This window comes from Serinus canaria, chromosome 8 (assembly GCF_022539315.1).
Source record: "Serinus canaria isolate serCan28SL12 chromosome 8, serCan2020, whole genome shotgun sequence".
Classification (NCBI taxonomy): Eukaryota; Metazoa; Chordata; class Aves; order Passeriformes; family Fringillidae; genus Serinus; species Serinus canaria.
The window spans coordinates 30,316,799-30,331,280 of NC_066322.1; the positions used below are offsets into that span (position 1 = coordinate 30,316,799).

The 14,482-nt window shown below is 44.0% G+C and overlaps 1 protein-coding gene across 2 annotated transcripts in view; it reads right to left on the reverse strand.

The window, feature by feature from the left end:
• ATF6 (activating transcription factor 6) overlaps positions 1-14,482 on the reverse strand; it is an 80,841-nt gene that overhangs the window by 6,195 nt on the left and 60,164 nt on the right. For both annotated transcript variants that reach the window (XM_050977236.1, XM_050977235.1), the window contains exon 15: positions 12,848-12,932. In XM_050977236.1, coding sequence (XP_050833193.1) covers positions 12,848-12,932 — 85 coding nt within the window. The remainder of the gene's footprint in view (positions 1-12,847; positions 12,933-14,482) is intronic.

Below are 14,482 nucleotides of genomic sequence, written 5' to 3' on the forward strand. Positions count from 1 at the left end.
GTACCTTGGGGAGATGAGAGGATCTTCACAATGAAGAATTTTTAAGGAAAGGCTGGAGGAGCAGCTGCCTATCAAGCCCTTGGGTACCAGAGCTCCACAGACACTTGCATTCACTCCTGATCCCTCTGGTCCTGCCGCTCTGTGAGCTGCAAGACCCTGCTCCTGACCAGAGCTGTGGTCAGCACCTTCCCCAAACGCAGCAGCTCGAGCTGTGGGCTCTCCACTGCACTCCATGGTCTGATCTGATTCCGAGAACAAACAAACAATTTTGCCTGGTGATTCCTGTGTCAGATCATTCAAAAACAGCCTTGTCAGGCTTTCTGTCCTTCCCCTCCTGTGCAGTACCAACATCTGGAGGCACCACTGGGGCAGAGGGTGGGTTTCCAGAGAGGCTGTGCCCAGCACTGAGCTCAGCAGCTGCCTGCGGCTGATCCCTGGAGAGGTCAGCGTGTGTAACCAGTGCTCAGGCCAGCCTGCACTGTCCTGCGTGAGCACACAGCCACCAGCGAGGCACAGGTGAAGCAGAAGTGACAGCCCCAGGCTGCTGCCTGCTGCTCAGGTGCTGGCTGGAAGGTCAGCACTTGCCAGTGTGCGTTACACAGGGCTGCCCAAGGGCCCAGAGCAATGCTGACACACAGTGATCTTCACTGTCCTGAATTACTTAGGGCTGATGTTTTCTGGGATTATGTAAATGAAATCAGATCTCCTGTAGAGGATAGATTAATAATAGATTAATAGAGAGATAGATTAATAAATAGATTTATTGCTCCTTTATAAAGTTCAGAACATACAGTTTTTCACACAGTGCAGACTCAGGCTTAAGAAGCCATCCTTGCTGGGCCAAGAGCCTGTGCTGCAGTTAATTATTTGTTAACAGGTTTAAAAGCCATGTTTCAGATGACTGACTATTTCAAATTAATAGCAAAGGTAATTGTGCCAAGTGTTACAGCTCTGACTGCACTTTCCCAAAGAGCCTTGCTGGCTCTTTCGGGCTGTACCAAACTCCCAGCATGAGCTTGGTCTAGGGAACAGAAACCTAATTCCCAGCGCTGCACTCCCTCTAAAAACAATCATGTTGCAAGATCCAACAGATGAAAGCTGAAGTCTGTAGTCCAAGCCAAAACCAAACAGGGCTGAGGGCATTAACTACTGCTACAAATTTCTGAGGATGATAGAAGATTGTCTTCATATTTGAAGCGCTAGATTTTTAAAACTGTATTACTGAAAAGGCCATAAAACCAAAATCATCCTTCTTCCCTCAGTAGCATTGACATTCATCAATCAGTCGGCTGTTCAAATGTCTGTGAGACAGAACATACTTCTATGGGAGATAGTCTCTCAGAGAAAGGAAGAAGACAGGCAAAGGGCTTGAAAGGCAGGCAATGAAACTTTTGTTCTTCAGTTAGTAAGAACAAATGGTGATATCAGCTGTCTCCACAGACTTCAACTTTACCCAAATCATCAGGCTGTTTGGCCCTGTGGACACATCTGTCTTAAAGAATATGTAATTCTGATAATTTATGCTTTCCTACTTACATCTTCCCCAAAAGCTTTGCTGCAGCAAATGTCCACTGTGAAAATTTGTGTCTGCAGAGAAACTGAAAAAGAGCTCCCCTGAAAGGCCACCTGAGCTTGCTGGACTGTTTCAAACACTATGGAAAAGCTTAACAGCTTTCTGGAGGTGCGCTCATGCCACATGTACATTTATAGAGCCTTATTCTATCAGAACTATGAATTTTACTTCACTTTGGGCAATATCACAGTGTATTACAAAAAAAAAAATACTCAGTGGGACCAATACTCTATCATTCAGTGAGGTCCTCAGTCCTCAGGCCCTTTTCTGAGGCCCTAGCTGCCTTTGAAGCAGATAACCCATGTACCTACTGGCTGCTTTCTGAGTAGGTGACTTTAAATGGTCAGAACCTGCCTGACTCTGTACCTGCTGTGCTCACTGAACACACATTTAAGGTGCTGTCAGCCACACAGACCTGGACATGTCCTTACTCCTGCTAAGGTACAGAGAGAGCAATCACTCGCCCCATCCTTACTTTAACTACCTGTCTTTGTCTTTGTTAAGTGAGAGAATCATCTCCTCCTTGTGTGGGGGGGTGGGGAGCAGAAGGTGACTTTGCTATCCATGGAACCAGTTTAACTGATTTCAAAATAGGAGATAGTGAATCACCCCTGTGTAAGGTGATCCAAACCCACCAACTTATTAAAGCCATCTTTGCTGAACAACTACTCACACTCTGTTCTTTCCACAATTCCTTCTAAAGAGGAAGTTTCCAGTCTGTGTCAGCACTAATCTACACCTGGAGCCTCTTCTGTGGCCCATCTCTCACAGCAGCAGAAACCAGTGCAGCTTTCAAAGAGCCACTAACGTGCTCCAGCACCTGGGTGCTTTGTGAGCTGTGTCAAGCCGACAATGATAAAGTTTAGCTTTAGGAATGATTTAGCACCTAATTATCCAAATAGTTTTTATTGTAACCTGCCCTGGCCCAATCCAGAGCTTATGATTAGGGTAGCAGGGCTCAGAAAGCATGAGCTTCAGGAGTTGAAGGCACCAGCTGCACTCTGCTGCACTGGCGTGCTGAAGGGCTGCAGCTGTCCCTACACATAACTCACGGGGCTCTCTCTACATTGTCACTGCAGCAATCTTCCATCTCATCTCCGTTGAGAAGCCCTGACTGTCCTACCCAGCACATCTGGACAACATTTCCATCTGAAGGGTTGGCATACACTACCAAATAAGTATATAAATGAAGCAGTGTTACACACTAAAAATACACTCACTGCAACAACGCAGCAGGATTGCTAAAACATTTACAGATTGGATTATTGGACAGGATTGTTTGAGGCAAGGGAGAAAGTTATGGTGTGACCTAAATAACTTCCCTTTTTAAAAGCAAATTCCCACTTGGAACTACTTCCAAACAGAGGAGTTGCAGTGGTCTCACCTCTGTGAACTCAGCTGTCCTCAGTCCCGGACACAGACTAAGGGAGATCCTGGCATTTCAGTCTCCAGGTCTCCTACCTCCTCTCCAACTGTGAGCCAGGCATCTCTAGGAGTATAGAAACACCGGATCCACACCATCAAACTCACCCTGACAAGCCATGATATGACAGCAGGAGACAGGGTCTCTCTCTTCATGCCCAATCCATTGGAGCAGTGGTGTCAGGGGTTATCCAAGGGAGATATGCACAGGCACGAGAAGTAAGCAAGAAAACCAGAGGAAACAAGCTCTCAGTGGTCTCTGAAGTAAATAATGGAGCCACCAGCAAGGCTGGCACTGCTGTGAGTGAGGAGCATCACCTGCCCTTAGCTTACACCACTGTGTGGTTTCTGGAAGAGGCCAGCAGCCTCCGTGAGCAATGCAGTCAGTGGCCAATCTGTGCCAGCTGGTGCTTTGCAGCACCTGCTCTAGACTGGGAGGTCTCAGGGAGAGGGAAGGAAAGCTGGCTCTTCCCAGGGACCATGTCCCACTGGATTGCCCACCTCCCTTTTCAATCTTTCATGCTGCATCGCTTCCCTAAGAGAAAGAACATGAGCTACTGAGGAGATGGCCCAGTGTGGACTTGGTGTGATTGCTCTTGTTTTGGAGAGGGAGCCAATGGTCACCTCAGGAAGAGAAGACCACACTCACCAGTGTTGACTCCTGCAGGCACTTGATTTAAAACTCCCTCAGATGGAATATTTCTTGGGAAAACAGAGACATTTTTGAAAGCTCTGGTTGTGTATATGTGTGTTGTTGGCAGGGTAGCATTGCTGCACGATGACCCTATTTAAAATCTAACCATCTGTGACAATGCTAATGACAAGAGGCAAAAACCCAAAGAGAAAACAAAGACGAGGGTAAGGAGTTTTGCTGCACAAAAAACTCTTGGGAGTGAAGGAAAGAGGCTAGAGGAAGAGCAATGCTCTTAGTCAGAACCATGCTATGCCCACTTGGGAGGCACTAAAAGGATAAACAAACTTCCCACACTGCCTGCAAATCCAGACCTACCCACTTTACAAGACATAAAACTGCACACAAAAGAGTAGCCTAGAAAGACATTCCAGTAAAGGCTTCTTTCAAGAACTAGGGCTGGAGGGCTTGTCCCAGGACCAGGGCACTGCTCCCTCTGAGTGCAGCAGGGAGTGTGAGCCATAGCATCTCCCAGCACAGACCTGTGTATGAATCTACTGGTAACAACCCCTTCACTGCAAAATGAGACCATCTGTTTCCACCTTTCAGAGACACTAATCTGTGAGTGAGCCTTCCCTCTTGTCTCACAAAAGCTTGCTTCCTTTCAGCAGTCTCAAAGAACCATATTTTCCCAAGGTTTGTCACTCAGTATGTTGCTGTGTTGAAGGGAGCACCCTTATCCTCACTCATTCTCCCTCTGGGGCCTCCAATGGAGCACTAAGGTAGGGCTTTCCTCTGCAAGAGCTGTGCTCTCTTCCCAATCTGCTGCATGTGCCAGGACACACTCAGCTCTCACAGATTCTGCCAACTGGTGCAAAACTGAGACTTAAGTTGAAGCCATTTTTTAGAAGTTTGCCTTATTTGTCACCTGTCTGATATTAATGCAGCCTCAGTGGTTAATACCAGCACAAGAACACTTTACTCCTTCCTTCAGCAGTGCTGACTTCTACTTTAAGTACTCCTTAACACCTTGTTCCTCCACAGGCATTAGAGACTCCCTGGCAGGCCTCTTCTCAAAAATATTTTTACTATTTCTTTTATGCCTCAGGCATGCTGTTGCTCAGTATCTTTTTCTGGATTAACTTCTTATGGTTTGACATTTAGTCTGCCACAAATTATCCTCTTCTTTTCCCCTATTCCCTCAATCGGCTACAATGTCCATTGTTTAAAAGATATCTTCTTACTTCTATGGATTGACTTTAATGCTTAAGCCCACTATATTTTTTTGTCTTCTTTTAAAGATTTTTTAAGCAAGTTTTTAATCTTTAATCAGTCTTAATTTGTCAGCATTTTAACCCCACTAGTTTTTCCTTTAATGTTTCCCTATTTTATTTAGCCCCTTCTTTTGAACTGTGGCATTTTAAGTTGCAGGCACTTACTGATAAAATTAATTTAACTACTGGACTTAATTTTTATTTTCAAGAGGTAACATCATGTTTGCATTGACATGGACCTTGCCTATCACCCAGTATCACTTGTGTCCTGGTGTTAAAGTGTGTCACTGATTTAAGACTGCAGGCCAGTGAGAGCCTATATTCCCTTACAGTTGAAACATTTTTATAGCTTGGACGGTATCCAAAGAGTGAGCCGAATTTTCCACCTGTCTAACTTGAGTACATAAAGTTACCTCATTTATTTAGATACTGAAATCAGCTCTTGCTTGTAGAAGTGTATTTTTAACACCATCTTCTGTCTGTGTGGGGTGCGCACTCTGATGCACATGAGCTTCTGTGACTCAATGCCTGTGTGAGTTACCGATGAAAGCACTGCAGAGCCTGTGTGAACACAGCGTGCTCAAAGAGACAAAGCCCTTGCAAACATTTTTGCCTCCCAGCTACAGCAACAGGAGATTGACAGCTTTCATGTGTGAGTCCTACTCTGATACAGGGGTGCCTCCTTTCCCATGGAGAGGGGCAGCTGGGCTGGCAGTCATTTCTTCATCCACATTCACCCAGGTGTTTGTGCTAGATGGGGATATGGCACAGTCTGCTCCTCTAGAGCTGCTACAGACTCAGGCAAGATGGAGGGAGATGATTTACTTTATGAAGTGGGGAATGAGCAAAACTGTCCTTCAGGAACTCAGGATGTGTTTCTCAAATAGTTTCCAAGCCCATAAGATGCCCAGAAGCACAGCAGGAAGCACCAGAGGTGAGGTGGGATGTATCAAGAGGTGAGGGAGGTGCAAGCCTGGAGGACAGACCCAGGATCTGAGGAGCAGGGAAAAGCCTCCCAGCCCTGCTGGCAGGAGTCTCCTTAGAGACTAACCCAAACACTCCAGCAGGCCCTCTCAGACTGTTTTCACCAGTCTCTAGGTTTACTCCAGTGATGTTCTCAAGATAGAACTCATAAATGTGAACCTCCTCTACCAGCTCTGTTGCAGCTCTGTGTTTTTACGGGGTGAGCTCATTGTGGGTAATTATGCTTCAGATCACTGCAGAAATGAAGAGTTACCAGAGTTGACCCGCGTATCACAAACATAAAACTGTTTGCCACCTATAATTTCACACCAAGAGGAATTATATAATCTTGAATTTACAACATTTGACATACTAAGGCAGATTGGCTGGGATGAAGGCTAGAATTACAACATGCTGCACATAGAACAACACCTCAAGGATGGCAACAGTAACCTTGCAGGTTGGGGCGAAAGTTCCCTCTTTGCTTTGCAGCACAGCTCTCAGCACAGTGCTCTCTATGAACCTTGGAAGAGCACACGTCCACGGCAGCACCAGCATGCAGGGCTGAGAGGCAAACATCCAGGAGACACACACACGCTCAGTTCAAACCAACTCTGCAACTCCACACTGGCATCTGTGTTGCCAGCTTATGGCATGGGCTTCTTTTTAATTATACTTTGTGTATTTTACAGAAGTGGGTCATTCCTATGGAAAAAAAAATCTGCTGTAACAACTCGGCACTGGCATTGGAAATACTAAATACGAAGTTCAATTAATTTATGAGTAAGTCTCTGCCCCCTTGGCGAACAACGTATTCCCAGCAAAATGCCATCTGCAGCAGCTACACTGGCTGCACAGGGAGCTCCAGGCATGCTGGGGCTTGGCCTGCTCCAGCAAAACCCATGAGATACTCTTTTCTGTATTAATTAAGGGGCAAAAGGCACTGAAGATCCTCTGAAATAACCTTCCTGTTCTTTCGAATGCATAAAAATAGATTACTCATTTAGTAATTTAGGTAAACAGCTTGTTATGAAAAGTCATTAGGGAGTAAGCCTTCATGATTTCATTTCTTGTTCATTTCCTGTCTAAATAAATAAACATGAACTCAAGTGACACAGATTCCATTACTTTTGCACAGAGATTCTTGAATGAATTCTTTCTTACTTTTTAAAATAATTTCATCTCCTCCTTTCTGTCAAAGACAACATATTAACAAACATGGCTGGGGAGAGCAAAGTCTTTCAAAGGGGTAACAAAAGCAGTTGAAAACTTTTATTTAGGATTTAATCTAGGCAACGATCAATTCTTATTCAAGGAAATGTAGGAAAGTTTAAAGAATATTTTGTTTTGACAAACTGCACTTCTACATGACTTTGAAAACAGAAATGTGAATAGCAGCATCTTACAAGATTACTAAAATCTGCTGTTAAAATTCCTTGCTAAACAATGCTCTGCCATCATTTCAATTCTGACCTCTGCAGCACAGCTTTACATGAGCATGGGAGCAGAAGTACATCTCTGACATTGGCAAATCCTCCTAATTACAGGAGAACCACAGTAATGGTGCTGGCCCATTACTGCACACAGGACACTGCTGGCTCTCCCTCCCTCTGTCTCAGCCCAGGCTCAGGAATCAGCTGCTGCATGAGGTCTAATCATGGCTCTGACTCTTCCTCAGACTTCACCAAACGACTTTTATTCCCCAATTGGCAGCTCAAGAAGCAAAAGAATGGCAGTTTCAATATGACTGGAATGACAGCATTGGAGACATTCTTAGATGTACTTCCCTACATCCTGTTTAAAGAACATGATGGACTCCCAGTGACTTTCCTAAAAAAGCTTAGCAGTCACCCTTCTTTCACCTCACATGTAGGTTCTAATCCCACATACACAACTTCCAGAGCCTTCTGGTCAAACACTATAGCTTGTAAGGCAGTGCTGAGTTCTCAGCACCTTCTGTTAAATGCAGATACAAAGCAGAAATATTGAGGGAATTATCTCTACAGCTCGTGCTTGTGCAGCCAGGAGATGTGTCCTCCATACCTGGTAGAGCGGAATGAGCTTTCCAGCCTGGTGCCAAGGACAGCAGCTGTGAGAAGGAGCCATGGGCACCATGACTTAGCTTTCAGGCACAGGGAGAACAATGAGGGACAACAGCTATAGATAGCAGGGACCATCACCCTCCTGCAAACTGCTCTGGAGCTATCCAAAGCAAGAAGGAGGCTTCCCAAAATGTCAAGCAGGAACCTTCAGGGAAGGCAGCTGCTGTTCAGTCAGATACGTGTTATTTTAGACCTTCCTCAATGACTGACTGTGAATTCCGTTTCTTGCTCTGAAGAAAGGAAACAGCATCTTTTGTTTGCTTGACCCTGAAAGGCAGAGGAAGTTGAAGACTTTATTTATTCAACCCTAAGACATGGGAACTTACAGACCATTGTCACTTCCCAAAGAGCTTTTGTTTTTATTCTCCTCCTCAGCCTGTGTGGGTTCTGTTTGCCTTACAGATTTTTCACAGACAGTTTGCTACCAGCGCCTGGGACATCTGTGACTTGCTTGCACATGGTTGTCAGTTGAAGGGAGGTTCTTTGTAGCTGCATGCAAATAATTATGCTCCTTGATGGCAGAAATCGCTCCAGTTTTGATCAAAAAGCCTTACCACTAGATTTGTTTTCCACCTTTTTAATGAACGTATATTATTTCATAGCACTTTTGAAGTCTGTTACCTCAGTATAATGATGGATGGCAAGAAGGAAAGCTGATGGAACTGCTCACGAATCAGAAATTGGCCACACAACAGAGCACATGGACTCTGCTGAAGTCAGCACTCCATTCCATTTCTGCCTTTGGGAGATTACTTTGCTGTTGGATTTAATGGCAAAAAGCAACCCTTCAGAGAAGAGGGCTCCTTAAGAAGGTTAAGGAGGGTCAGGGTCACACAAACAGCTATCTCAAAGGCAGACTGAAGAGAAGCCCCACTGGGCTTCATCAGACTAAGGACCTATCCAGAATATTTATAAAAAATTCAAAACTCTCTCTGTCACGGCTGCTAATTCCAAGAAAACGAGCCTTAGATTTCACCAGGGGCTTTCTCATCACTTTTGTTTTGGCCTAGAGCGCAGACACCAACCCCCAGTTTAAAGAAAGTGAATGATGGAAAAGCTTTCACATATAGGGAGCTGCTTTGCACAGGAATCCTAAGAATAAAAAAGGCCTTTTTGGTCTCTGTGTTGCTGCTAAGGCCACTGGTGAGTACACACCTGTACAGACACTTAGAGCTGCTCCTACCATGAGCAAGAGCAAGTTGTGAGAGTCCCTCACCTAATCCCAGGGAGAACTGCATTCCTGAAAGGAGCTCTCTGGCACTCACTCCCGTGTGCTGCACAGAGCAGCAGTCCTGCTGGGCTGTGCTGCAGACACAGAAGGCTTGTGCTCAGGGTGGGCAGAGTGGCTCAGCTACGCTGTTCTCTATAGGTTACTTGGAGCCAAAGATCCATGTTCCAACCCGCTGCAGTTAAATAAATAGAGGACTAATGGCAGATGGTTTCACTTAAACTTCAAGAAAGGCACCGCCTATATGTCATTTTAGAATTGGTGTAATGAGCCAACAACATTCTGAATTAAAATAAAAGCAAATTTAGGAATGAAACCTACTGGAGACTTAACTGGTCTCAAGCGCATAGTTAGATTTCTAAAATAATAGCTGCAATCCAGCATAACAAACATGACTTGCTTGAAAACAAAAGCCTGAGTTTAACTGTAGATTGCAGTTCGTTTTCATTCCCATGAGAAACTGCAAGATATTTCTTCTTGGATTAACTTCTCAGGAAGGCACACCAATGGTGCCTCCAAACCACATAGAGTGGGACTAGGACTTCCCAGTTCTGTGTTTTTCCTTCCAGGTTTACCAGTGCTGAGGCCTTTAGGTACCATCAGGCAGATTTTCTGTGACTATTGCATATGGTCACAAACGCTGGCCCTTTGACACTGTGCAGAGGCAGGTCAGAATTGGGCACAGCTGGCTGCAGGGGCCAAGGGCAGAGCAGCCAGCAGGGACATGGCACAAGGGCAAAAGACTGCCAGAGCATCTGGGGAAGCAGAAAAGGAAGAGCTGCCAGCAGATATTGACTGAGAACTGGGGGATGGCTTAGCAAGCTTGGAAAAGGGCTATGACCAGGGAGGAAGAAGGAAAAGGGAGTAGGAGGTGGAGGATTATCATGTAATAATGTATAACAAGTTCCTATACTTTAAAAAAATTAAACTTACACATATTTAACATATTAAACATATTTAAATAGGCAAATATACTTCTGTGCACCTGCACAGTGAGGATCTGGTTCTATCCTAATGTTCTCTGAGGGGTGAGGGTGATTCAGGCTGACTGTGACAAGGAGCAAGTAGCACGTTACAAGGTAATGGCTGTTTTCACTCTTTTCCAGCACAGAGCAACCGAATACTTGAAAGCAAATTTTTATCTGGAAAATAAATAACATATACTGCTATTGCCTTGTACAAGATCTCCTTTTAAACTTTGACCTTAATGACTGCACACACATGCACATCAATTACAAGATTGTCTCTTGACATTTGTTACTACCACACAGCACAAGGACTGCCACCTTCCTCCCAGAAAAATTCTTCAGGCTGTAACCTTGACTCTGCTTTGCACACTCGTGAAAACTGCCAGGTCAGTCTTGCAGAGCCATGTAGGACAGCAGTGGACAACTCATTCCACTCTGTACTCATTGTCCATACCTGTTCTCTTTCCCTGCAGCCAGTGGTGGGAATGGCTCAAGCCAGCTAAAGGCAGTCTCTAGTGGGCCTCAGAAGGCACCAGAACAATCTAAGTGTAACCAGAAAAGGATGACTGTCTGCTGGGAAAAGACTGTCCAAGTAGTTCAAAGGGCTGGCTCTCAACTGCCCTGTCAAGTATTTCATCTTTGGAAACAGTGTCATAGGTAAACTTTAGTATACAAAGCAACTGTTCACAAGCAAGTGATGAAGTTCTGAAAAAACTTCAAAACGAAGACCCCTTCACTTGTATTCCTGTCATCTCCTCTGCCAGGGCTGTGGCAGTAAAATAGAAGGAAGGGCAAGGAAGTGGCAGTAGAAAAGGTTTCCCTTCTTGCACAGAGATCTGGCTGAGGCACAAGGAAAGAGGGGACAAGTTCTTACACTGAACGCTTTGCCAATTTCTCCTAAGGAGACTCATCCTTTTCCAGCAGCCAACTCTCTACAGGTGCACAAAGAATTAAGGTGGGCTTAAAAGAACAGCAGACAGCTGGGAGGAAAGCCTTGTTGTCAGCTAACTCCCAGATCGACTCCAGTCCCCGCAGAGGCAGAACAGGGTGGAGAAACAATTTTCTCAAAGGACAGAAATGGTTTCTTCTCCAGACAGAACATTTTAGGGAATAATTTCCTATGGTTATCAATAGTCAAATTGAAAATCAAGCCAAGTTACCTACTGGCTCTTGTGTGTCTTATAACTTTTTCCCCAACACCTGGCTGGGTGTCACAGAAGAATCCAATGTTTGATGCTGTTGTTTACTTAATGCTATTCTTGTGTCTCATCTGTTTCGACATCTCTGCCCAAATCCCTGGACAATTTTTTTATTTCCTGGATTATGTTGATGTTCCAAAGAAAAAATCCCAAAGAACTGATGAAAATATAATTTCACAATGTTTCATTATTTATGGATAAGATTTGTCACTGGATTCTGATGCATATTTTCCAAATTATATTTACTCCAGCAAATGAAAAGTTATTTCAAGCAAAAACAGGACTCAGTAAAATGTTAAGAAGAAATAATTTGTAATTTAGAAATAGTGTTTGTACTTCAGTGATAAAGTGCCCACTTGCATGTGATAACTCAGGTCAGCCAGAAAAGGATTTTTGTAACAGACATAAAAAGGGAGTTTCAGGCAAATAAATGCCAAAAATAATTCTGATACATCTAATAAAAATTCCCCTAGGACAACTGTACAGATTATCACACTCGGCTGTACTGCATGGGAAAGTGCAATTATCAAAATGCTGAAAGCCTGAACTGATTTTTTTTTTCTTAGTTTATGGAAATTCACATCAGCAGATAATGTTTCCAGCATGCTGGGATTTAACAATAACATTTGGGTTTATGATTCACATGTACTGTAAAACACAGATGTTTTAAAAAAGCATTATGTGCACGGTTGTTCAGAAAGTAAAGTTTACACTGCTTCAGGGTTCTCAATGCATTCGATGACTGTGGCAGTGACCCTGTGTCCCAAGCATGTCCCACCCTGGCAATTCCTCACCATCTGAATTCATGATATATTTGTGCAGGTCATGTCCTGTCTCTTGTGTGGGACTGAAATGCTGATCCAGAACATTTCTGTGCACTAATAAGCCCGTGCCCCAGTGCAAAGCTGTTTTCTCTGCTGTCCTGCAGCACAGTAACATGATGATTATTAATCCTGACCAGGCAATGCTGAGAGGTCCCATTCACACTGAGTGTTGTATAACAGCGTGGTAAACAGCTGAGGAGGGCCAGTGAAGGCAGTCAGCATCCTAACAAACCAGCAAGGCCAAGGAATTTGCCCTGCTAAGCAAGCGTAGGAGGAACCCAAACGAGGAGATGAGGACAGTCTCCATGGGCTCTGTGAGCCACCAAATTAGAGAGGTTAAATCCCACTCATGTAACCCTTAATCAGCTGGCTACAAATCACCAGGACTGGATGGCACCCTCCCTGTCCTTGAGGAGCCAGAATGCACAACTGCTGGCCAAGTCCCCACCTCTCCTCAAAGTCTGGGTGACCAAGCATGGGAGATTTGCCAGTACTCCAGCTCCAATGGGGACCGTGGCAACTAAACCCCAGTAATGATCAGTTTGACTTCTTTTGCAAAGCTGTAATGACAGACATTTGGCCTAAGTTTGCTTTTCATGTATGAGTCAGTCACATCTCTTTAAAACTGTTCTCTTATAGTTCCCTTACTTCTTTTGCACTTACCATTGATGTTTACAGCTGGCAGCACTATAGACATCTTTGGTCTCCTGGTCTTGTTATGTGTGGTGGCTGGCAGTAGCAGGTGGTCCTGGAAAACAGCAGAAAAGATGTGTTAAATCCACTCTCAAAGCAGAGAGCTGGGAAAATGCCTTTCCACTCTCTCTTACTGGCATTCCACACTGAACTGTTTACATCAGCTCAGAAAATTCATATTGTTGAGGGAGTCTTCCAAAAGTCACAGCAATTGCTCATGCTTTGTAACTAAGAAGAAATCCCTATTGCATGGAGAAGAATATGAAAAAGCCTTGATCATGTGGAAAGAGATGGAAACTACTATTAAGCCCTCATTCAACAGAGTGCTGATGTATATTATTAAAGTAATTTAACTTGACTTCAATGATATTTAAACATATGTTTAAGGACCTTGCTGAATTGAAGCTTTTACATGCACAGCTGTTTACTTTCCATGTAAGTCGTCTTGCTCTGTGAAGCTCTACACCACATGCCTCGTGCAGCAGGACTGCACTGCTCAGAGCTGAGCTGGGGTGTGAAACACAAACTCTGTTGACACCACCGTCCTGGGAAGTTGGATGGTGAAGCTGTGCTTTAGTATCTGATCACTCCTGGGCACTGCTGTAAGGCAGCAGAAACTGCCCTGGCTCTGACAGTGGCAGCTGCATCTGCCGGAAACAGACCTGCTCTGGATACAGACCTGGCCTGCAAGAAGAAACACAGCCTTTCTCCAGGGCTCTTGTGCTGCTGCTGAACTCAAGCTGCTCAACTTGCAGCCTGGAAAAATATGGTTCTTCCCTTATCAATGGAACTTAAAAGCTCTGGTCCAGGCATCTCCCATACTATTAAGCCAGTTTGATGCTCTCCTTTCATGCTTTCCCATGCTTTTCCCATACAAACATCTCATTCTTTTGGGCAAGGTTATCTTTTTGGCAAACTGAATTAGACTTCCTTCAGGATACATTAATTTATTAATGTCAGGGTAACTGTAATTTTGCCATTTTAAAATATAAACACTACAGTGTTATATGCAAGATTTGGGGAAATGAGTTACACACAAAGTTAGGTGTTAAATATGTCAAGATATTCTGTAGATACATTGCAGAAACACCACTTTCTTTCTCTTTTTTTTCCCATCAAAAATTTCCCTCCCCCAAAACACCAAATGACTGACCATGAGAAGAAAACATTACTTAAATAAATGTCTGCAAAAAACATCTTGGTAACCAAAATTATAAAACCACTCTGGTATAATTCTCAGATCACATATGTAATTCCCATTTCACTTTTGAACCGCTTAAGATTAAGACAACATTCACCAAGACAATGAACCTTACAGAAAAACTCTTCTTGAAATCCAACATTCCCAAAGGAACAGGCCTAAGATAAGATGTCCATTAAATTACATTTTGTAACAATGCCCTTGCCACAATTTGATGACAATTTTTAGCAGACCTGAAAAAATGCTTATACTGTTTGGTTTTTCCCTTTTCAATGCTTCTGAGAGTCCATCACTACCTACCAAACCACAAGTACTGCACAGATGATCACCTGAGAGTCATTACAAGTAGCAACTGCTTTTTGCTAACCTATCTGAAGACTGGTGCATTAATCTATGCTGCCTTA